At 63.6% G+C, this 23,613-nt stretch overlaps 2 protein-coding genes across 7 annotated transcripts; both read left to right on the top strand.

Annotated features, from left to right (window-relative positions):
- Positions 1-442: 442 nt before the first annotated feature.
- On the top strand, positions 443-9,591 carry LOC118258350 (sodium-dependent lysophosphatidylcholine symporter 1-like). Of its 6 annotated transcripts, none has more exons than XM_035567093.2 (15): positions 443-637; positions 2,687-2,806; positions 3,121-3,245; positions 3,917-4,049; positions 4,419-4,497; positions 4,926-5,083; positions 5,172-5,262; positions 5,558-5,679; positions 5,788-5,871; positions 6,029-6,112; positions 6,915-7,027; positions 7,210-7,353; positions 7,605-7,781; positions 7,978-8,025; positions 9,196-9,344. In XM_035567093.2, the coding sequence occupies exons 1-14, from the start codon at positions 551-553 to the stop codon at positions 8,018-8,020; spliced, it is 1,560 nt and encodes a 519-aa protein (XP_035422986.1). In that variant the 5' UTR covers positions 443-550; the 3' UTR covers positions 8,021-8,025; positions 9,196-9,344. The 6 variants fall into 6 exon arrangements, with proteins under 6 accessions (XP_035422986.1, XP_035422988.1, XP_050569968.1 ...); XM_035567095.2 differs by having other exon boundaries at positions 454-637; positions 6,062-6,112; XM_050714011.1 differs by lacking the exon at positions 7,210-7,353 and having other exon boundaries at positions 454-637; positions 5,177-5,262; positions 9,196-9,591.
- Positions 9,592-10,587: 996 nt separating this feature from the next.
- Positions 10,588-20,215, top strand: FKBP1A (FKBP prolyl isomerase 1A). Its single transcript, XM_035567126.2, has 5 exons — positions 10,588-10,741; positions 10,869-10,916; positions 17,641-17,753; positions 18,489-18,641; positions 19,139-20,215. Exons 1-4 carry the CDS (start codon positions 10,705-10,707, stop codon positions 18,615-18,617), a joined length of 327 nt encoding a protein of 108 aa, XP_035423019.1. The 5' UTR covers positions 10,588-10,704; the 3' UTR covers positions 18,618-18,641; positions 19,139-20,215.
- Positions 20,216-23,613: the final 3,398 nt, after the last annotated feature.

Below are 23,613 nucleotides of genomic sequence, written 5' to 3'. Positions count from 1 at the left end.
AGCCCTGGATAAGAAGCCAGAGCTGGGCTCCTGCTCTTGCTGGAGCCCCCAGGGGAAAGGAGCTTTGCTGGGGAGCAACTTGGGGCAAGAACCTCCCTGGTCCTGCTGCGCTCTCCCTGCTTTCCTTGCCCGTGCTGGTGCTTGCTGCTGCTGTGGTTGGAGCAGCTCCTGGGATGGACTGGAGCTTGGGCAAGTGCCTCTTCCTCCATACCCCGAGATCTCGGTGTGGCAGCAGTCCTGGGACAGGGAGAAGGTGCCAGACCCTGTCTGACGGTTGAAGAGCACCAGATTTCTCCATGTGGCTGCAGAAATCCTGGGAGCTACTGTCCCGCCGCCGCCTGGGCTGGCTCCGGCCACGCTCCTCCCTCAGTGCCTCTCGCTTCTCCTCTATCGGCCCTCCCGGGGGCCTCTCAGATATTGCATCTTCCCTTGCCAAACCTCCGTCTCACTCTGATCAGTGCCTGCGGTGCGCTCCTCGCCGCCTTCTTCCTCTCCCTGCACGAGGAAGCCTCTGCGCCGCCGCTGCCACGCGCGGGCGAAGGACGCGGTCATGCTTCCCGGCGCTCGCGGAGATGCTGAGGTGCCTGGGCCGGACCAGGAGGGAGCAGTCCCTCAGGGGAGAGCGTCCCACGGCGAGGTAGGAGCAGTGGCCCTGGGGTGTTGTGGCCTCACACGCGGGAACGCGTCTCACACGTGCACGCCAACCCTTGCGAGCGCAGGCACCCACGCAGCGCCGCACGGCTCAAGCAGCCGCGGGCTGCGGGGGTGTTTCGGAGCGTTTTATGACTCAAGCTTGGGAAGATGTTGTTAGAGCAAGGCTCTGCCTGGCGCTGCTGCTGCTGCTGCTGCTGGCTTTCAAGAGAAATGGGCAGAGATGTGCGGGGCGCCCTCCGACCTGCGGAGAGCGTCAAGGGAACAAAAGCTGCCGTGGAACCGAGAGAAATGCCTTTGTGGTTTTAGACGCTGAGCTGCTGCGGAAATGGTGTGGTGTAGGAACAAGTGCTGCTCGGCGGTGGTACAAGCCTCGTGCTGCAGCTGTCCCCGTGGGATGAGGCTGGAGCCTGGCAGGGAGCAGGGGCCGTGGGGGCCAGCGGGTGCAGGAAGGGGCCGGTACCCCCGGCAGGCACAGCGGTGTCAGTGCTTTTTCCATGGCATGGGCTGCAGAGGAGCTGCTGGTAATTGTTCCACGAAGGGAAGGCGCTTGGGGCCTCCTGGAATGCTGCTCCTGGGGTCTAGGCTGTGTTTTTGGGGGCTGCCCCCGAGCACCGCTGCGCGGAGCTCCGTCGCCCCATGGGGACAGCGGTCAGTGCGCTGCTGTCAGCATCGCAGCGAGCCCGCGTGGGCTGGGGAGCTTCAGCTGCCCTCTCACCCCACGGGGACCGAGGGCACGTGGGAACGAAGCGATCCCTGGCTTCATTCCCCTCCGACCCCGCCGCTGGCGTGACCCCGCAGTCTGCAGTTCCATCCAGCCTCATCCAGCTGCCTCCGAGCCAAGCTCTGGTCCCTTGTCACGCTCTGCTCTTCTGCTGAGCTCCTGCTGCAGGAGCCCGCGGCCTTTTATAGCCACGGCTGGACAAGGCCAGCACCGCCCTGATGGCACTGGAGCTGCTCGGTGCCTTGGGAGAGCCTGAAACGTGCTGTCAGCCGGGAACCTGCGGCCCCAATGAGTGTGCTCACCCCAAGACAGCCTGCGGTGGGGCTGGATGTCAGCTCAGGCGCCTGCGCTGCACCCCAACGCTGCTCCCCTGGGCACAATGGGATGGCCACCGGCAGCGGTTTGCTCATGAGAGCTGAGCAGAAAGCCGAGCCCGGGCCGGCTGCCCGCTCCCCATGGTGTCGCCCCATATCCCGCTGCGTGCGCCTGCTCCGTGCGGTGTCACCCCCGTGTCCCGCTACATGCTCCTTGTGGTGTCACCCCTTGTCCCGCTGCGTGCTCCTGCTCCCCGCGGTGCAGAGCGCGCGGCGCCGGGCAGCAGCTCCACCTCGGGGCTGGAGGCTGCCGCTGGGAGCTTGCCAGGTCCTTGAGGCTTGGTACGGTATTTACTAACGCTAACCACGTCCAAATAAAATAGAGGCTTTGCCATCCGCCCTTTTGCCGCGCACTGAAACGTTCCCTGTGCTTCCCCTGCTGACCCATGGGGATCCCCGGATCCTGGCCCTTGCAGCCGGTCTCTGCGTGGACGGCCTCTGCCACAGCCGCTGGCAGCGTGGTACCGTTTGTACCTCTTCGTACTGAAGAATTCAAGCCACTGAATTGTGGCTCAACAGGAGAGGAAAGGACGGTGTCGGGCCAGCTCAGCAGACAGCTGGGCCTGGTGTTAGAGATGTAGCTGCCAGGCTGGCAGCCTGCGGCCTCGTGCGAGCACGCCTCCGAGGAGTGTTAGGGGAGAGAGCAGGGATGGGGGTGAGCCATGGGGGAAGCTCGTGGGGGTGAGCGAGCGAGGCCGATGGTGCTGAGCAGCTCCCACGGGGCTCTGGCCGGCTGCCTCGCTCGTGGGTAGCCCGTGGGATGACGTCTGGCCAAGGGACAGGTACGGGGGTCTGGGTGCGTGGGCTGGGGGCTAGGACACGGCGCGGGGTCTCAGCTGGCCTCGGGGGGCCCAGCGGGTGGGGTGAGCAGCGATAAGTGTCACCCAGGGACGTGTCGTGCCTCGGGTGGGCTTCTTCCCCCGTGTCTCGGTCGCAGGAGAAGCCAGGACTGCCGCTGCGCAGGAAGCTCTGCTATGCCATCGGGGGCATCCCCTACCAGATGACAGCCAACGCCCTGGGGTTTTTCCTCCAGATCTTCCTGCTGGACGTCGTGCAGGTGAGCGCGGCGTGCGACGGGGTTATCTGCGAAGGGGCTTAGCGTAAACCCAGCAGGCTGGCGCAAGGGTAGAGTTTGGTAGGCGTCCAAAGCCCCTGGAAATGCTCTTCAGAATTAGGCATTCAAAGCGAATCGCAATTTCTTGACGCAAATGCCGTTGGTGGGCACGCGGGAGGTGTTTCCAGGCCATTCCAGTGCTTGAGGCGGTCTCCAGGGGATGCTGGCTGGAGCGAGCTGCGTCATGCTGACTGCTCACAGCTTTCCACCAGAACTTCTCTCTCCTTTGAGCCGTGCTTTCCATTCCCCCCCCCCAGCTGGAGCCCTTCCACGCCTCTCTGATCCTTTTCCTCGGAAGAGCCTGGGACGCAGTTACTGACCCTGCTGTTGGCTTCCTGGTCAGCAAGAGCCCGAGGAGAAAATACGGCAAGCTGATCCCATGGTGAGCGTCCATGCGGTGCCTCAGGGGGGATTTGGGGCTCAAAATCCTCCCAGGGAGGCAGCTGGGATGCTGCTCTGAGAGTTTAACGTGGTTGTGGCTTAGGGAGAACTACAAAAGCCGAACATCCCCAGGCGCTGAAGACAACGCACCTCGCGGTGGGTCCGTGTGTCACTGCAGTGACAGGAGGAGCGCACTGCACACTTGTGTGCTTGCTGATTCCCCGAGGCCTTACGTGTGTTCAGGCTGTGGTGTTTGGTGCCCCGGGAGCCCTGCGGGGGCACACGCAGGTTTTGGCAGTCGGGCTGTGCCAGGAGCTCTCCACCAGGCGCTATCCATGAGCAGATCTTGCCTACAGAAGGCTACTGCTGTCCCCAGGTTCTGCTGCAGGGTGAGAGAGGACTTCGGGTGTTTCAGCGGGAGAATAAGAAGCTGTGAACAACTCGGGCATTACTCTTTTTGGCAATGTTTTTGTTTTCCCCTCTCTTCTCCACCCGGCCCGAGTGATGGAGGTGCCCTCGAGCAGAGCTGCCCCTCGCAGGTCCCCATCTTGCAGCAGCCGGGCTGTGGTTTGGAAGCTGGGGGCAAGGCTGGGCTGCGCAGCTCAGCTTGTGCAATGGGAAGTCTGCCCGCTTATCTGGAGGCACATCTGACCAGCTCTGCTTCCTCCCCAGGATTGCGTGCTCCACGCCGTTCGGGGTGCTCTGCTACTGCATGATGTGGTCCACCCTCGCGGACGGCGCCCCCGTCTCCCTGAAATTCCTGTGGTACCTGTTCACGTACAACTTCTTCCAGATTTGCATGACTGTAAGGAACACGGTTCCTTCCTGGGGCTGTCGTGTACATCATCCTCTGCTGCAGGGAGTGGGCACGGTCGGCTGGGGTGTCCCGGCCCCAGCCTCTGCTGCAAGGGACCTGGAGCTGGGCACGGGAGAGTGTTAGTTGGGGAGCAGGCGAGAGATGGGGAAATGGAGCGGTGCATTTTAATGCTGGGACTTCAGCTGGGCTGCCTGTCTACGGTGATACAAACCTCTCCATCGCTGCTTTGTTGGAAAAGCAAATCACAGAAGAAGAGGGTGAAAGGCCACCCGAGAGCAGGGGTGTGTGGACGGGGCGGGTTATGGCTGTGAAGCAGGGAAGCAGCAGCCGGAGCTGAGTGCACGGTGCTCTCCCTAGTGCTACCACGTGCCCTACTCTTCCCTGACAATGTTCCTGGGAGGAAACCAGAGAGACCGAGACTCGGCCACCGCCTACAGTAAGTGTCCGTGTCCCCACAGTCGGGGCCGCCTGCGCTCCTGGGAGACCCTACCAGGAGCAGAGGGGAAGGAGTTCCTCTGGCTTTGAACAAGCTACAAAGCAGGTGGGGTGAACCAGGGATGTGATGAGACCAGCGTGGTCTTCTGCAAAGAATTTACCTGCAGAAGCCTTTCCTAGGTGTGTGTCATCCCTAGGGGGCCCAGGACCCAGATCTATTGATTCATTATTAGGAATCATAATAATGCTGGAGCCAAGGGGGGGAAAAAAAAATCAGAGCGGGTAGAAACAGCAGGTCTCTTCTCCTCCTGGGACAGCTGTGGATGTTGGTGCCTCCAATTCCATCCCCAAAGCTGGTCTGTGGTCCTGAGGGCTGTGTCCCAGCAGCCGGGGCGTGGGGCTGAGATTCCTCTCCTGGCCGCCCGGCAGGAATGGGGATGGAGGTGTTCAGCACGCTGCTCGGCTCAGGAATCCAGGGGCAGATGGTGGGCGCTTACCACGGCCACACGACGAACGGCTGCTCCTTCGGGAACGGGACCCTGCCCAACAGCAGCACCCCCAGCCTCGCCGGCTCGCTGGAGGGCACGGTAAGGCCGGTCCCGACGCGGGGCAGGCGCCGCTGGCTGCGCCGCGTGCGGTACCTGCGGTGCCACCGCGCTGCCTCCCGCTTTCCAGCGCAGAGCCTACGTGTCTGCCTCCCTGGTCCTGGGCTCGATCTACTGCCTCTCCTGTCTGATTCTTGTCTTCGGGGTCAGGGAGCAGCCGGGTAAGTCTGCGTGGGTGTGGTTGGGAGGGCGCCCACGGCAGCGGGTGGCGAGGGTGGGTTGCAGAGGTTCTGGGTCCCTAGGGGGGGGGGAGCAGGGCCAGCCTGAGTGCAGCCCGCAGAGAAGCAAAATCCTGCATGCAGCTGACACCTCTGCGGTCGTCTCCGCACCGAGATGTCAGACTCCAGCTCCTCGCCCAGCTGAGCTGCACCCAGACACGGCAGCACCGTCCCCCTGTGCCTTCCATCCCCGTGCGTGTCCTGGCAGCCCCCGTGCGACCCCGCTGTCTCTCCGCAGGGCCCCTCAGCCCCCTGGGGAAGACTGGGCTGCCCTTCACGAGCTGCCTGAGGACGATCGTGGGACACAAGCCCTACACCCATCTGCTCTGTGGCTTCCTCTTCGCGTCCCTGGCCTTCCAGGTGCGAGAGCTGCCTCGGCAGGAGGAGAGCTCAGGGGTGAGATGTCCGCGCACGTTATCATGGCAGCGAACACAGGACCCTACGAATGTCCCCGTGTCGCCTTCCCAGGTCATGCAGGGGATTTTTGCTTTCTTCTGTACTCACGCCGCGGGGCTGGCCGGGAAGTTTCAGCACTTGGTGCTCATCATGCTGGTAAGTGGGCGCCAGCCCTTCCTGCTGGGGGGCTGATCCCTGCGTCACCCCACAGCCCCCAGCACCGCTGCTCCTGCCCATCTGCGAGGATGTCACCAGGACAGAGACTGGTGGTCCTCAGGGACATTGCTGCGTCTCCCCTTTGGTTCCTCCTCAGGTCACAGCTTCCCTCTCTATCCCCTTTTGGCAGTGGTTTTTGGGGAGATTTGGGAAGAAAACGGCAGTGACCTTGGGCCTGGCGGTGAGTTTGCCCCCGGTCGTGGCTGTGGAGTGAGGAGCCGTGTCCTGGCTGCTCGCGCTGCCTGGGGAGCGGGGCTGGCTGCCCATGGCGGGGGGACAAAAGGGGGCCCAAACGCAGCTGCCTCTGCACAGGGCGCAGGCCAGCAGCTGGCTGCAGCTCTGCCTTTCTTCATTGCCGCGTGCAGAGAGGCTGAGGGACCATCCCTGGGACACTGGGGAAATTTTTTAGTGTGTGTAATCACCCAACCAAGAGCTCAGGCTCTGAGCTGTGGATCTGGCGAGCAGCGTGTGCTCGGGTGCTGTCCTGATGGATGCTGTGTGCACCCAAATAGCAGCCCGGGGCCCGTTCCCAGGACCTCACATGCCTGCCACAAGCAATGCGAGCCCTGCGGGGCGATGCAGGGCAGGGGGGCTGCGCACCGGGCACAGCAGAGGCAGGCAGGCATCCTGCTCGTCAGGCACATCCCAGCTGCTGCCTGGCTCTGCACGCCAGCAAGAAATCCCATTTGGCTTTTTTTCAACATTAAGTGCCCAAATCCCGTATCCCCAGATGCCTTCCTTGCAGGCACTTGGTTCAGCCACAGCACATCCAGCACCAGCGCAGCAGCCCCGTTGCCCTCTCTCAGACCCCTCTGTACCCACGAGGACGGCTTTGCTGCCGCTTGCAGCCCGCCCGGGGCCTTCAGCAGCTCCCATCACAAAATGCGTGGGGCAGGGGCAGTGTGGCTCGAGGTTTGGCAGGGCCGTGAGCAGCAGAAAGCGCCCACGTGCTTTTGTTTCTCCTCTTCCTCTCGCTTCCCCAGCTGATCATCCCGGCCCTGGTGGCCATCACCCTGGTGAGCCACAACTTCCCGGCCTTCGTCCTCCTGATGGTGGTGGCAGGCTGCAGCTCGGCCGTGCTCTACCTCCTGCCCTGGTGAGCGGGGGCACCTCCGGGCTCGGCTGGGGGGGCTGTTGGGAATCGGCTGTTGGTTTCCAGAGTGGCTTCTGCAAGGGGTTTCCCTCTCTGCTGCCTGGAGAGCTCTGGGAGAGGTGGTGGCCGAGCTCTGGCAGTGCCATGGGTCTCACCGACACGTCCGCGGGGCTGTCTGCACCCAGGTCCATGCTGCCCGATGCAGTGGATGACTTCATGCTGAGGAACCCCAACTGCCTCAACCTGGAGGCTCTCTTCTACTCCTTCTACGTCTTCTTCAACAAGTTTGCAGGCGGCCTTGCCGTGGGGATATCGACGCTGGGTTTACAGTAAGCCCCCACCAAGCACTACCTCCCCCCGGTTTCGTCAGCCCAGCGGAGTTTTCTGGAGTATCCGAGAGGAGATGCTGGGATAGGAATTGCAGGGGTACCCAAATTTGCCTTCCCAACATAGGAAAGGAGCAGAAAGGAGAGGGAATTCCCCCAAACTGGCCCTCCAATACAGCCTCTAGAGGAGAGCAACAGCGGTGCACACTTGCCTTTATGCAGGGGCCTGGTGGGGAAGGAAAAATGTTCTTTAGTTTTGCAGGTTACCGCGCCAGAGACTGCACCTACAACCCCTCCGTCACCCTTGCCCTGAAGCTTCTCATGGCCCCAGTCCCGATCATCCTGCTGCTCATCGCCATAACCATCTTCTGCCTCCATCCCATCAACGAGGAGCGGAGGAAGCAGATGAGGATGGAGCTGGAGGCGATGGGGTAAATTCGAGCTCCCTGAAAGAGCCTGGGCACTGGGTGTTAGGCTGGGTGCCTGCGTCGGTCCCAGCCCCGCAGAAGTTGGGTGCAGGGGAAGGACTGCGCGTGTCCAGCTCTCTGTGGGTGTCTTCCCAAGGGTTTTAGGGTTATTTCGGGGGCTGCTTCCAGGTTTCACAAGCGCTTGTGTTCCTTTTAACAGGCGTCAGGCGCGGCGCGGCAGCTCAGACCACCACCAGGGCTGAGTCGGGTGAGCTCACCGGGACGGACGTGGGTTTGCTGTGCTGTCAGGATGTGCTGGTGTCGGGGAAAGCCGTCGTTTCCTGTTGTTTCCCATTTCCATGTCCCAAAGGCCAGGCTGGTAGGGGTCCTGCTGCAGCCCCAGCCCTGCCACCGTGCGTGCTCCGGCCTCGCCGGTCTTCCTGCAGGTCCCAACAGATCTGGGCAAGATCCGTGCTCTGATCCGTGCTCTCCTTCTGCTGTGCAGGGGAGAAGGAGCCCCCGCCAGCCTCACCACGATGCTCAAACGCGCTGCAGTGAGGAGGTGGCGCCTAAATACGTGGGAAAGCCTGCAGAAAGACCACGGGGGTTGTTTTTGAGGGAAACTCAATTTTTAGGGAAAATACCACCTGGATAGTGCGTCTCTTTGTGCTTAGACTGCCCTTTTATGGGGAAAGGTTTACAATTTCTTTGAACGTGGGTGAAGTTCAAGCCAGGAGTATAAAGCTTGTGCAGGAGCGATAATACCAGGTGGAAGGCAGCCGTGCCTGCCCGAGCCTCGATAGCTGAGTCACCGCTGGGAAACGGGGAGCTGCTCGGTGCGGGAGGCTGCAGCAGTGGGCTGTGAAGCCTCGGGTCTGGCAGCTGTGGGGGCTCTTGGCAGCTTGTCCCCCCTCGTGCCACGTCGGGAGGTTATGGCAGAAGTGTCGAACGGATGTCAGGAGCAGCTGAGTGGCTTTTAAATCAGAGCCCACAGCCACATCTCCCCCAGCAGCATCTTGCGAGCGCTTCTCGGCACCCCCACATCTCTCCTGGCAACAGTGAGGGGGCAGCAGGGGGAGAGCAGGATCGGCCCTCTCGCTGCCAGCACCAGAGCTCTGCTCAGCATCGCGCCGAGGCAGCGGGAGAGGCCGGTTATTTTTAGGGCTAGAGCTGCGTCTGACCGCTGGTTGACCTTGCAGCTCTCCGGTCTGGTGCACACTGGCAGGATCTGAGCAAATTACTCCCCAGTTGGGCGCTGAATTAATTTGAAGCCTCGCGGCACAACTTCGCGATGGGTGGGGGAGATCGTGTTTTAGAGATGCGTCAGGGCATCTGCAGGATCATCACAGCAGTCCAGATTCAGAGTAATTTCTCAGAAGCACAAAGTGCTTCCGTTTTCACCTTTTTTTACTTTTTTGTTTTGTTTTGTTTTTTGGAGTGTGAAGGATGTTTCTTGCGAGTGCCCGAGTCCATGGTCGGGTGCTGGAGTGTGCTGCCCTCTGCCACTACGTTGCTTTCAGCCTCGCTGCCTGCAGATTTACGAACGAGCAAGAGCCTTTGAACAACGAGGCAGCACTCCGCTTGCTGGGGTTTTAAAGTCCCGCAGCAGGCATGAGTTATGTTCAAAGGCACACGTTCCTTGGGCCGGAGGCGTGGGCTGATCGGGGGCTCCCACCCTGCAGCACGTGCCGGCAGCGGGCTCCAGGCTCCTGCAGCACGGGACCCAACGCGGTGCGGAGCTGGGAGCGGCTGCTGGCCTCTGTGGTGCCTGTTGTATGGGGAAGTACTTCTATATACCAAAAAATGTCTTTTATTTTTTATGCTATTAAATCTGAGTGGTCACGCTTTTCCCTCCTGGTCTTTAGTCCTCTGATTCCAGCTGATCCAAAGGGCAGGGAGAGCTTAGAGCAGAATTTATTTATTCTGGGGGGCTGTTGTGCTTTTCCCCAGAGTTCAAACACCAGAATCTGACCTGAGCCTTCCCTTGCTCTGGACCAGCTGGGCCCTGAACAGCAAGGGCAGGTCAGACCCAGGGGATGCGGTCTGCCCCTTCTCCTCCTCGTTTATTTTCTTCCACCCTCGTTTATTTTCTGCCCTGGTGCTGGGGGTGTTCAAGGAAAGTCACAGACCACAGGCAGGAGCTGTACCTTACACGTTTAATGCAAAATAATAACGCTACAGCTTAAAGCGGGGGAAAAAACACACACACAGTTTGGTATTTCAGTATTTAAAAGAATGCAGGCAAGGAATAGAAGCAATCAAAACCTGCTTCATCCCATTATCTGTTACTCTAAGTGTCTCCTCGTGTCCCATTTTCATGCACTTGCAGAAAATCCTGGGTTTTCATTTGTCTCCTGGCTGTCCTTGGCACTTCTCTTCCCTTGGGGCTGCTCAAAGTGAGAAAATCGGCCACTTTGAGGCAAAACCTGTGCCTGGACAGACTATTTTTATGAGGAAAAAAAAAAATCAAGCGGTTTCTGTTCCCGTTAGAAAGCCCCTTTGAATTGCCCAAACCTGCCTTTTTTAACGTGGAATTGCCCAAACCTGCACCTGTGCTGCTGACCCTGGGGGCACCCAAAGCCCCGAGGGGCCGCGGCAGGGCGCAGAGGGGAGGCGGGCGAGGAACGGGGGGGACACCGGGAGGCTGCACCGAGCCCGGGGCCGGCTCCGTGCGGGGATCCCCGGGGGCAGGCCGCGGCCGGGCCCCCGCCGCTGCCCCCGGTTTCCCCGGCAACCGCTCGGTGCCAAGATGGCGGCCGGGGCCGGGCAGGAAGGAGGCGGGGGGTGGTGGGGGGGGAGCGGGCAAGATGGCGGCGGGGCGGGGCGGGCGGCGGGCGGGCTCCATGGCGGCGGCGGCGGCGGCTGCGCAGGCGGGGCCCCTCCTCCCTCGGGCTGCGGCCGCTGCGGGTGCGCGAGGACCGGCACCGGCGGCACCGGCGGCACCGGCATGGGCGTGCACGTGGAGACCATCGCCCCCGGCGACGGTGAGCGGTGCCCCGCGCTCTCTGTCTCTTTTCTCCCTTTTCTTTCCCCGTTCGGCCCGAACTGCCGGTGCTGGTGCCGGTAGCGGGCCCGGTGCCGGTTCGCTGACGGTGCTGTGTCTCCCCGCAGGGCGGACGTTCCCCAAGCGCGGCCAGACCTGCGTGGTGCACTACACGGGTGAGTGCCCCGGGGCTGCAGGGCGGGGCTGCCCCGCCGCCGGTACCGGGGGGGAGGGTGGGGGGGGGGGGGGGGGTCGTGGTGCTGTGTGTCGGCCCGGCGACAAAGAGTCGCGATACGGGAGGACGGCCCTAACAGGGATGTGCCTCCCCCTACATCCCGGGAGCCTGCGGGGACCCCCGGGCCCGTGTGGGCGGCGGGGCTGGGCCGCGGCGCTCCCCGAGGGAATGGGGCGGGGGGGGCCCCGGGGCGGCCCGTGTGGGGCCCGTGTGGGGGCGAGGGACGGCCCCCGGAGGGGGTGGGGGGCCCCAGGGTGCCCCCGGTTGGCCCCGGGGCGGGGGGCGCCCGGTTGCCCCTGTGGGAGCTGCTTTGAGTATGGGGGGGCTCTCCCCGTGGCACCGTGGGGGTCCTGGGGCAGGAGACCCCCCCCCGTGGGCTGTGAGGGGTTCGGCTGAGACCCCCAGTGCTCGGTGCCCCGGTGGGACCCTCTTGCTACCGGGGGGGGTCCCTGGGCAGCAGGGGAGCGGTGCTGTCCCCGTGTCCCCCTCCCCAATATTGCTCCCGGTGCCCCTGGGGGCAGCTCGTGGGGTACAACCGGGGACCCGCAGCCCAGCCCGGGCTGGTTTTGGGGTGGGGGCGCGATGCTCCCTGGGTGTCCCCAGCTCTGCAGGACCCCCCGAGGGTTCTCCCGCAGGGTTTTGCCGGAGGGCAGCCCGATAGCCAAGGTGGGTGACGTTACGCACGCTGCGCTCCAACGGCTTCCACGGACCTCGCGAGTAAACCGACGTCGCCAGCCTGGAAAACGCCTCGGAGAGGGTCTCGCCTCTCCGTCGGCAGCTCCGGCTCAGCGTGTCGGCTGCTGAGCTCCGGGATGAAAAAGGGTCGGCCCATCTGTCTCTGCTAATTACAGCCGCTTGCCCCCCGTGCTTTCAGTTCCCCAGCAGCGTGGAGCTGCTGTGCCCTGCAGGAGGAGGAGGAGGGTGCCGGGCTCAGCACAGCGGAGCCCTGGAGAGGGGCAGGAGGGCTTTGCGGGCCCCTAAAGCTCCCGCAGAGCTGTCTGAGCTCGCCGTCCAGCCCATCTGCTTCTCCTCCTTCTCCTCCCCGTCGTTTTAATTCCCTGGTCGGGAGGAGAGGAAGCAGCTCGGTCTCTCCCGGCCGCCTCCTCTGCCGGCAGCCCCGTTTCCTCTGCCGGTGGAAGAACAAAGGGACGCTGGCAGGCAGTCAAGTGGCTCTCGGTGGGCCAGCCCTGCCGCCTGCCAGCCCTCGCGGCTCCCAGCACCGGCTCCTCTCCTGCCAGCCTCCTGCGGTGTTGCGGGAGCACGGCCGCTCTCCCCGGCTCCCTCCCTCGCCTCGGTGGAGCTGCCAGTGGGTCGCCGGTGCTGGGTTTCCACCCCTGCATCCCATCTGGATGGAGAGCTGTGCGGGGACCTGCCTCCTGCCAGACCCTTCCCAGCAGCAGCAGGTGATAAGCTGGGCTTGGGAGTGGTTCTCTGATTTATTTTTTCGTTATCATTGTCTCCTTTTGGCCTTTTTGCCCCCAGCAGACAGCTCCCTGACTCACCCACCTGGGCAGGCAGCCGAAATCGAAAGCCCCCAGTCTATGCATGGTACCCACAGGCCACCATGCCCTGCTTTTGCTGGATGCTCCCTGCATCCCTGAGAGCAGAGAAAGGAATTTAGCTTTCCGTAAATATGGGAAACGGTTGAATTCCCCAGTCCTGTGGCTCACTATGACGTTTATTGAGCCTGGAGCAGCACAGGGGCAGCAGTAGAGGCACAATGCGTTGGGTGCTGTGCTCAGGGGCCTCATGAAGAGCCCCGGCAGTGGCTCTCTCTGTGCAGAAACCCAGCCCGAGCTCGGGAGCATTCGGCACAGCGAGCCCTAATGGGCGTGCAGCGCCTCAGCTCTCCCCGAGCTCCGCCGAGTTATAGATTTGCAGTCACTTGATTAAAATCCATTTTGGAAAAAAGCCGGGGAGCTGAGGGAGGGGGATTACGGGGAGCCAGCTCGTTTGGCCGTCCCCGCTGCTGCAGGAGGTGCCTGCTCGCTGTGGGTCTGTCTGAGGCACGAGCAAACCACGGCATCTGCTGTTCTCTCTCTGTGGCTGTCGTCTCGGTGCATCCGCTCCCGAGCGCGAAGTGATGGGTGAGCTGGGTGTTACGTTTCCCAGCCCGCAGTGGAACTGGGGCATCAGGCCGAGCTGCTGCTGGGTGAGCAGGGGGCCAAGCTCCCTGCCCTGCAGCACCCCGGGTGCTGTTCCTCCTGTCCTTTGCTCCCCAAGTGCTTCGTGTCTGCTCGCTTAATTTACAGCGGGCACATTTAGGCAGGGCAGGCACTGGTGCACTGTCCCCTCGCCCCAGAGCCCAGGTTTCCTGCCCCTCAGCAGCTCCTCTGCTCTACAGCACCGGTGAGAGCAGCCATTTCATCCCGGGGCTGTGAGGGATGGACAGACAGACGGACGGCCCTGCTGCGGGAGCACAAGGAGAGCCACGCTCGGGGAAGGAGGTGGCGAGCACAACGTCCTCCTGCCTGCCGGCTCAGGAGACACCAATCCCTCGTGCTGGGGTTGTCCCAGCGGCAGCAGAGGCGTGTGGGGGGATCTGGGGCAGCTGAACCTTGTCCCCTTCCTCTGGTCCCAGGTCAGGCAGGGGGAAAAGCCTCTCCAGCACTGCTGGGCTGAGGGCACCAGGGATTTGGGAGGTCCCCGCAGCCCCGTGGGGTGGGCAGCGGGGAGCCAGCTCTGACTCTCAGTCGGAGTCGAGCCTGCGGGGGAATAGAGGAGCGGAGGAGCTGCCGGGGAGCTGGCGCAGCGGGGCTTTCGAAAGAGCCTTTGATGTGAAATCTGCTACAAAAGGCTGTTAAGGAAACTAAATCAAGGGTAAAGTCCTCTGATGTATTCAGGAGTGATGGCAGCGGGATGGGAGGGTTGCTTCAGAGCACAGGAGTGTGGTGATCGTGGGGAGTGCGTGGCTGGTGGTTGCAGCCCTGATTCTGCCTGGATCGGGCTCCTCGGGCTGTGGGGGGCTTTGCTGGCGTGGTGGGGACACTCCTCAGCACCCCAGAGCGCAGCCAGGCCTGGGGGTTCGTCCTTCCCGGTGCTGGGAGCAGGGTGGCAGAGAAGAGAGGACATGGGGGAGCAGTGGCCGTGCTGGGGAGCACCGGGACTGGACCAGGTGAACTGGGTGGGCAAAGCACCACCTTGGAGGGAGGTGGGCTCAGAGAGCAGGGAGAGATGCTGGAGAAAACTGACTTTCTTTGGCAGGATGGGCGCAGAGGGAGCAGGATCTGTCCCCAGCGCCCGCGTGTTGCTGCGCGGGCCGAGCACAGCCTGGCCACCGGCTCGGCAGGGCGCAGGCTCTTCCTGTTTGCACAGCACCTTGCACGTTGGTGCTCCCTGCGCTGCTTCTGCACGCTGCCACGCTCGCACAGCAGCAGCCTGCGGTCGCGAGACGTTTCCTACTGGGGTGCGCAGCTGCCGAGTGGTCACGGGAGCTCAGCGCCTTCTCCTAAAGTGCCTGTCCCCAAGCTGTGCGTGGGGTCCCATCCTGCTGGGCCGCAGCGAGTGGTCGGCAGAGCCTCTTCCACCTCCAGCTGGTGAGGGGCCGGGCTGGGCCATGGCTTTGAAGCAGCTGTGAGCAGCTCAAACACTGAAGCTCAAAATCTGAAGCACTGTGCGGAGCAGAGGCAGGCTTTAACCTCCTGACACGGGGCTGGAGCGGGTCCTGGTCACACCCCGGGTGTCCCAGGGCCCTCAGTGGGAAGAGTTTCCCGTGCTGTCCCTTCCTCCAGCTGGAGCAGAGGGGCCAAGCCGTGCATTGCAGCCGGCATCTCCCGGCCGCAGCGTGCCAAGTGTGGCAGAGACCTGGCAGCACCACGGCTGCTCCCCAGAGCCGCCGGTGTGACGGCACCATCCCGTCTCGGCCACAAGCTCCGTGCTCTCCTCTTTGCTTCATCATCTCCGAGACCCCCTGGTGTCTCTGGGGAGGCTCCAGGAGCTGTGGTGGCCGTGCTGTGGGGTCACCCAAGGCATCACCTCCGCGATGCCCCGCTCGGAGCTGAGACGAGCCAGGATGCGGCCTGGGCCGGCTGCTGCCGCTGGCTGTCCGCAGCGGCTGGGGCTCTGCCTCTAGCCGGAGGATGCTTTGCCTTACTAATGGCTTTGAGATCTCATTATCGCCTCGCTTGGGGACGGCAGGGATGAGGAAATGGTTGCTCATACTTCTCTAAGGCTGGAGGAAGAAATCTCCTGGGAGCCTCTCCGGTGGAGGATGTGCCAGAGATGAGGATGCCATCTCCGAAGCGTTGGAGCCTTTTTGTTTCACCGCTGCCATGGCAGGGGGCAGCGCGGCGTGGTGGGCATCCCACAGCCCCGTAACGCGGAGCAGGATGAGCCCCACGTGCGACCAGCACCTTCCTGGCTCGGGGGGTGGATCCTCTGGGCTGGCACAAGCAACTCCATGGGGTAACCCCTCTGTCCTGTGGCCAGGGAGCTGCCCACTTGGAAATTCTCCCCGAGGCCAGGTTTGGGAAGGTGAGGTCTGCGCCTGGGGCAGGCGGCCTCTGTGCCGTGGGCTCTGCAGCGACTCCAGCAGCACCAGCGGTGCTTTTGGGTTCGCTCTGAGCTGGCTTTTTCAATGCTGCCATGGGAAGCAGGTGCCCCAAGGGTTTCCCATACGAGAAGGTTGTTGGCTGCTGCCTGGTCCCTGGGCTTTGGGTGCGGAACCGAAGCGTGGAGGGGATGAGGGGAGAGCGTGGCCTCTGGTTTCCGCAGGCAGGGTGAAGGCAGTAGCCAGCTGTGCTCGTTTTCATCACCCAACTGCGGGGTGGGGAAACCACGGCCGCACTCTCTTCCCTTTCCCTGCAGCAGAGAAGGGAGAAGGGGTGGGCGCAAGGTGCCCCCTGCCTCATCCCGCACCTCCCCGGCTCCCCGTGACACCAGAGGGCACGGAGCTGAGCTCGGGGCAGCACGGTGCTGCCAGCCATCCTGGCCTTCCTCACGTCCCTGCTGCCAGCGTCCCCGGCACGGGAGCGGTGTCAGGCGGGGCTGGGAGCAGGCTCAGCGCCTGAGAGGTTTGTCCTGGAAGGAGGAAACGAGAAAAGGCCGGATTTGCTGTTCCAAAGTCCAGGGCTGAGGGGTGACCGGCTGAGCTGGTGCTGATGCTCGGAGCCTGGGGCCCCGGCGGGGAGCTTTTTGCTTTCTGTGAAGTTCAAAGCTTACCTCCCCTCCCCGAAAGAAACGGGGCAGCAGGGTCCCCTGCGCTGTGGCGCGATGCTGAACGGGGGCAGGCTGCTGTGGTGGGCGAAGGGGGACGTGCAGCAGCCTGCCGTGACGAGCTGCTGGAGAAAATCCTGCCCTGGGTGGGCTCAGGGGGTGCTGGCCCCATCCCCAGGGACTGCCGGGGTCCTGAACCCGTCCCAGCCGCAGCACGAGCACGGGCTGCCGTGTCCTGCCCTCCGTGCAGATGCCGTGGTTTCCCTCGCCCGTGGGCAGTGACTCACTGGTTCGGGGAAATCACCGCGGCCCATGCGCTGCTGGACAAGGCAGCAGGTTTGTTTCTTGAGACCGGAGCGGTTTTCAGCCAGAAAAACAGGTTCTTGGGCTTTTTGGGGAAGTCAAGAAGCGAGAAACGTTTGCAGCAGTTGATCGTTGCTCTTAGATTTCAAACCCTTCGGTGCTGTTAATTAGCAGCTGCCACTCTGCTGCCACAGGCACCGGCTCTGTCTTTTTATGGCCGCAGCAGCCGCAGGAGAGGGACGTGGCTGTTCCGGGGCGCTGGCAGCAGCCTCAGGACCCCGCAGCCCCAGACCTGGCTCTGCAGGCTCCATCCTAGCGCTGCTGCAGCGACGGCAGAGCCCTCAGCATCCTGCACGCTGCCCTCGGAGCTGCTGCGTCCGGGGTCCGCGAGCCCTCGGCTCTGGTTCCCATGCCTGCAGCCCTCTCCCAGCTCCGTGTGCCGGCGGTGTGAACGCCCCAGGTACAAAGCCGGCTTCTCTGGGCTCTTTGTGGCTGCGCACGGCTCCCGGCGTGGCTGTCGTCTGTCCAGCAGCCAAGTTCTTCCAGCAAAGCCGCTGCTCCTATAAGGCAGCTCCGGCTGCGAGATTCCCCAAGAAGGTCACGCAGGGAGCAAGGGAGGGACCGCGGGGAAGGGAGGAAATTCCTCCCTTGCTCGTGCCGGGGGAGTTATATTTAGCCCTGGGGTATCTATCGGTGCTGTGGAGCCTGCGCTACGTGGTGTGTGCTGCAGGACAGGGGCTGCCCGGGGCAGGTGCGGCCAGCGCTCGGCACCGTCTCTCCCCGTCGCTCCTGGGCACGGTTTGGCTCCTGCCCAGCGGGCCGTGGCCGGGCACGGGCAGGGCTGGGGGCCAGCAGCGTGTGAGGATGGAAACCTGCCCTGGCTCGTGCCCCACCGTGCGGAGCAGCTGGTGCTCGGAGGACCCATCCTGCCCGCCCGAGGGCTGCTCCCACCGGGCTGGAGGCAGCCCCGGTCTGCAACAGGAGGTGCCGGTGGGGGGCTCTCCCCCAGGCTGGGAAAGGAGGCTGCTGCAAAACCCCTTTGACTCAGGGCCACGTGAGCTCTGTCGGTGACCGTCACGCCCGTCGGCTGCCTCACTGCCAGGTGACAACCTGACCCGGCCCACGTGGCCGGCCGGCCGGCCCGGGGGCCGTTTGCGTGGCTCCGTTCCTGGTCATGAGCCGCATCCCTCCCTCCTTTCTCTCCCCAGGTATGCTGGAGGATGGGAAGAAGTTTGATTCCTCCCGCGACAGGAACAAGCCGTTCAAGTTCGTGATGGGCAAGCAGGAGGTGATCCGGGGCTGGGAGGAAGGCGTCGCCCAGGTACCCGCTGCCTCTCCGAGCGCGGTCGCGCTTGCGGGGCTGCGCGGAGCCGCAGCGTGGGCACAGATCGCTGCGTGCAGCTCTTTATCTTTCCACCCCGTTCTGTGTTTTCCACCCCTCCGCGATGGGAGGCGTGGGTGTGAATATCACCTTCTGCATTGCCACCTGCCAGATGGCAGGAACGGAGCAGGGCCGGGCCTGAGAAACACCTACGGCACGCCGGTGACTCAGCGGTGACATTTCTCTACTGAGTCAGCTCCGAGCGAGCTCCGCGGGGAGCACTCGGGCCCCCCGCTCCCGGCAGCGACGGCTCCCGGGCGGCGAAGCCCACACGGAGGCAGGGGAGGGATGGAGGGAGGCAGAGAGGGAAGGAGGGAGGCTGCTCGGCACGGTTCGGCCCCAGCCGGCTGGGAGCCGGCGCCCACGCTGCACGCAGCACGAGGATGCTGCCGTCTGCAGGGAACGGTCGGGCAGTCCCCGCCTGCCCCCGAAAACGCGTGCGGGAAGGACATCGCTAGCCCTGCTCCGTCTGTGGCAGCCCTGCTCCTTTTGCAGCCTGTGCTGCCTGCCTTTCCCTTCTGATGGTCTGCTCGTTCCTCTTCTGTCCCCTCTGCCCCTGTCCTTGCTCCTTCCCAGCACGGGGAAAGGAGCAGAGGCAGGTCTGTGTCCCTCTTGCTGCCCCTCACGCAGTGTTTGCACGTCTCCTGACGTCCTTGTCTCTTTCCCTGCTCCCAGATGAGCGTTGGTCAGAGGGCGAAGATGACCATCTCCCCAGATTACGCCTACGGCTCTACTGGCCACCCAGGGATCATCCCACCAAACGCCACTCTAATTTTCGACGTGGAGCTCATGAAATTGGAATGACCTACCCCAACACCCTGTCCTCGGGTAAGGAGGGGGCTGCTGGGGCTGGGGGAAGACTCAAGGCCCCCGTCTTCTGCCTTGGGGAAGGGGGACGGAGGTGATGGGGGGGCTGTGAGAAGGATGGGGCGGGTTTCTGGCTGTGGGCGGAGGCTGCCGTCAGGAGGCTCGGTGATTTGGGGATCACTCTGGTGATACAAGCAGGGTTTCCAGCAGGCTCATGCCTCAGGGATGTTCTGGCGCTGGCTGAAGGTGCCTCAGTTCCTTCATGTTGTGTCCCCGCTGCCCCTTGCACCTCTTCACCACCACTGCGTGGGTCCCTGCGGTGCAGGCAGGATGGGGCCGTGCTCCCGGGTGCCTCGCTCAGAGCCAGCTTCCCCCCCCCCCGCCCCCCGCCATCGGGGCTCGACTTCTGCTTTGAGCAAACCCTGCGGTTTGCAGCGAGACCTCGATGAGCGTGCTCCTTCCCCCGCCGCGCTCCCCTGCAGGGCTTTGTCACGGTGCCTCCTCTCTCCCCCAAACAGGTTTGGCACATGGAGGAATCCAGAATCTCAGCTTCAAGAAGAGTGCACATGACTTTGTACGGAGCTTTTCCTGATAGTCCACTACACTCATTGTATAACCTTACACCTTGATTGAATGCCTTTGGTCACTAAGCTTTGCGTCTGACTCTTCCTCCTTGTATCGTGTTTTTATGTCTTTTTAAACTATACGCCGTAAACCTCAACTCTTTTTTGGGTCAAGTTCTTAATCTTATTTTTGTTCCAGGTATAGACTACGTTTTACCGGTAGCACGCAGATGGGCTGACCTTAGATAGGAGTCATTTGAACAAAAGGAAACCCGTTAGTTACTTGTTTCGGTGCAGATTTCTATGGTGTTTTCAAACCAGAAATTGCTGCTGCTGCAAAAGCCATAGCAGAGTGAGGCTGGCGAGGCTGAACGGATGTGGAGAGCAAAGTAGTGCTAGGATTGTGTGTAGTTACCCTGCCTGGAACCGGGGCGCCAAGGAAGCAGCATGTCCTTTCCCTGCTCTCCGGGGGAAGCGCAGCATCGCCGCGGGGCTGCTCTGCCCCTGCTTCCCCTCCCAGCTCCTCCTCACTTGGCCGGCTGGTGGTGGACCCGTCCCCCAGCCCGCTTTTGGGTTTGCGGAGACGGGTGTCCATCGGAGCTCCGCCACGCCCTAGAAATTCAATAACTTACATTGAGCTTTCTTTTTTTTAAAAAAAAAAAAAAAACAAAAACAAAAATCGGCAGACAAACGGAAGGTGCTGTCTACAGGGGAGGTGGCGGGGCTGGTGGGGTCAGCCTGCAAGAAAACACCCCTGTCCCTCCCTCTCCCCTCCGGAAAGGAAACATCAGACCCCGGTTGTCCCCAGTCTGAGCACGCCTGACCGTTCTCTCCTGACACCTGATGCTGGTCATCGCCGCTTGTCTGGTCTCATGCGATGCGTAGCTTCCCCCGCTGCTGTCCTTCTGCCCCTCCCTCTGCCCCGCGTAGTGATTTGGTAAGAGAAATTGCCGCCGTTCACTTCCTTCTCCACCGCATAAAGGTATCAAGTTTTATTATTGCAATAAAAACGCTTTATGCTGGCTTTTCTCAGCCCTGTGTCTCGGAGGTTTTTCCTGCTCGCGGGGCGCTGGGGAGGGCCGGCCTCCTGCCCCGTCCCCTGGCGGTGCGGTGAGGCTGGGACGCTCAGCTCTGGGTGCAGAGGGAATAGCTTGGCCCCGCGGGAGGCGGCGGCGTCCTGCCTGGCTTTGCATCATCGCCTTACCACAACCCCATTGAGCATTGCCCTCAGCATCCGGCCCGACGGCTGCGACTCAGCCCCAACGGGGAGCGCGAAGGGCAGGTGGCTGCACCCAGGGTGCCCCCTGGCCCAGGGCAGTGTTATCTCGTCCGTGTTTGGGTCGCTCCTCTTTGGGGGCTGGAAACAGCACTGCCTGGCACCGCACATCCCTCGCTCCGTGCGCACAAACCACGTCGCAGCGAAGGCTAAAAACCCCCCTTGGGGTTTTCGTGGTGCCTCTCGTAGCGATCCGGTCCTGATGCCTGCCTGGTTTAGCAGGGGCTTTGCTCAAGGGCGTGCCTGGGGCAATGCTGTGGTTTCTCAGCTGCAGGACAGGGCTCGCAGCCCCTCACTTTTGGTCTTCTCTGCAGAAGCTTGCACGCTCGGTGGCGGGGAAACGTCTTGGGGCTTGGGGCGTGGGCGCTGCTTGGGCACTGCTGCTCTCGCTGCCTGCGGGGGCCGGGGAGCCTGGTGCAGGTCCTGCCCCCAGCGCACGGGCTGTTAAGGGCTCGAGGTCCCCAAGGCTGGTGCTCAGCTCTCTGCTGCCTCGTGCCAGCACCCAGCTCCCCTGCAGACGGCCTTTGCTCCGTTTGCCACGATCGATAACGCGGCCGTGGCGAGTCCCCGAGCTGGAGCGGGGCCGGTGGGAGCCACGTTTGCATCTCAAGGGGGATGCGGGGCGGGGGGGGCTGGAAAAGGCGCTGGAGGGAGCCGGTGCACTTGGAGAAGAAGCGGCGTCTGCAGGCTGGGCTGCCACCCTCTGGCTCGCAGCACCCAGTTTGGGAATGTTTTTGCCTGGGTGCCTCGGGACGGATGCTGCCGGGTGTCCTGGTGTGCGGGGCACACGCGAGGGCACAGGGTTGGGGCCACCCCGTGCGAATACAAGCGCTACCCTTAGCTGCTGCTCGTCAGCGTGAGCTCTGCCCACCCCAGGGTGCCGCTGCCTGGGCTCGGGGGCTCGGCCAGGAGCTGGAAAGGTGGGAGGTGGTCCCTGGGCTATGGCATTGCTCCAGGACCCCCAGCCCCAGCTCGCCAGCATGGGGTGGGGGATGAAGCGTGGGGGCCGCCCTCCCTCTGCTGTGACTGCACCTGGGCGGAAACTCCGGGCGAGCTTGGGTTTCTCTTCCTGCAGCCTTTTGCCTTAATTATTAACCGGTGCCAGGCTGTGCCGAGGCGCTGAGGCCAGAGATAAGGCAGCGCCCGTGGGGGGGCTGGGAGGAGGAAAGGGGCTGGGGGGGGCCAGGAGCTGCTTGGGGCTGTCCCTGTCCTCCTGTCCTGCTGCTGCCGGCCGTTTGTCCAGGGGGCTGTGTGGCCAGGGCTGGTGGCTTCCTCGGAGGGGTGGCACTGTCCTGGGATGCTGCTGGCTGCAGATGGCAACGGGGTCATGGAGAGTGAGTGAGTGTGTGAGCGTGAGTGTGTGTGCAATGTGTGTGTGCCTCCGTGTGCCACGAGCAGCGTGTCCCTGGGCTCTCCCTGTGCCCCCTGCAGTTGCAGCCTGCACCAGGACCCTTCCAGCCCCGTCTCCGTGCAGTGTCCGGGGCAGGCGCAGCCGTCCTGCCTGCGGAGCTGTCCTTCCAGGTTTCCTGGTGGTGCTGGCAGCCTCCCTCCCCTGCTGCTTGCTCCTGGCCCCGTTTCTCAGCTGTGGGGCCGCTCCCGTCCTGGGCACGGCCGGGCTAAAAATACCTCAAGTAAATAAATAAAAAATACCGCCAGTAAATAAATCGCTTCCTCCTGGCCCGGCGGGCAGGGCTGGGACGTGCCCGGCTCCTGCTGGCCCCGTTCCCGGGCTGGTGCCACCAGCGCTGAGCACCAGCGGGACCCCGCTCCTGCTCCCCGAGGACCTGGGGACACGATGGCATCGAGTGGGTCGGTGGCCACAGGGATTGGGGGCCGGGGTGATGCAGCGATGTCCCACGGCAGCGGGACACCCTCCGCCCGCGCCCTGACTCACCGAGCGCAGCGCTGCCTCAGTTTTCCCAGCTGTGGCACGGGCCCACGGGGCCGTCACGCCTGGCCTGGTGGCTGGAAGGGTGCGGGATGGGGCACGTCAGCCCCACGCGCCCCAAACAGGGGTCACGGGAGGCGGCCACCCACGCAGGGCTGCTGGCACGGGCACCCCCCTGTGCCCACCCCGCACGCCGGGGGCACGGAGCCGCGGTGGCCCCAGGCTGGGCAAGAGGACCGTGGTGACACCGAGCTGGGTGCTGGTGGCACCTGGGGGTGGCGATGCCGGGAGGGGTGGGGGCCTCCGTGGTGGGTGCAAGGGCGCACAGCCCCAAATCTGCAGCACCCAGCACGGACAGACCCACGGAAAGCTGCCCCCGTCCCTGTCCCCATCCCCGTCTCCGACCCCATCCCCGTGTGCTTCTGGCTGGGGCTCAGCAACCCCCAATCCCCCAGAGCATCGGTTCTCTGAGCTGCGTTGCCTTCACCTTCCTGTTCCTCCTCCTCACCTGTGCCCCACCTGGGGGTGGTGGCAGTCAGCTGAGGCCACCAGGCCCCTCCCCAGGCCAGGCACTGCTATAAAGCCCCGGGGCCAGGCACGGGGCAGTGCGCAGGAGCCGGAGCTGATCCCAGGTGAGGCCGGGGTGGTCTGGGCTGGGGGGAGCTGGGTTGGGTCCTGGGGGGGGGGGGGGTTGCCCCCACCCTGGGGATGCCACCGCTGGGCAGGATCCTGCCCGGCTCCCACGGGGCTCAAGGTGCCGTGGGATCAGAGCCGGGGCTGGGTTTGGCCCCCACGCACCGAGGTTTGGGTGATGTTTTTTGGGGCATCGCTGTGAGCACCGCGCGGGGACATTGGGGTGGAGGGGACTGGGGGGGGGGGGGGTAAAGGCAGCGAGAAGCTGCGACGGGAGGGCTTTGTCCATGGGGACACCGCCCATGGGGACGTCTCCCTGCCACATCTGGGGATGTTGGAAGAGCCCCGATGGGTGCCTGGGGACGGCAGGATCTCGTCCCCACGGAGCAGCAGCCGCCGGGACGCTCGTGCCCGTGCTTGTGCCCGGCACGCAGCCGGCCGTGTCCCGGCTGCCGGGAGGTGACGGAGGCGGTGGCCGTGGTGACACGGCCCTGAGTCACGCCAGAGGCCGTGGGTGACAGCCGGGCACGGAGCCAGGCACGCCGGGAGCGGGGAAAGCCCCAGCTTTGTGGCGGCGGCAGCTGGGGCTGGGGCCGGCTCCTGCCCTGGTGCCAGCCCCGTGGGGCCGCGAGG

Source organism: Cygnus atratus, chromosome 16 (assembly GCF_013377495.2).
Source record: "Cygnus atratus isolate AKBS03 ecotype Queensland, Australia chromosome 16, CAtr_DNAZoo_HiC_assembly, whole genome shotgun sequence".
NCBI classification, from domain to species: Eukaryota; Metazoa; Chordata; class Aves; order Anseriformes; family Anatidae; genus Cygnus; species Cygnus atratus.
The sequence above is the reverse complement of the archived record's forward strand: the minus strand, read 5'-3'. Positions and strand labels throughout refer to the sequence as shown.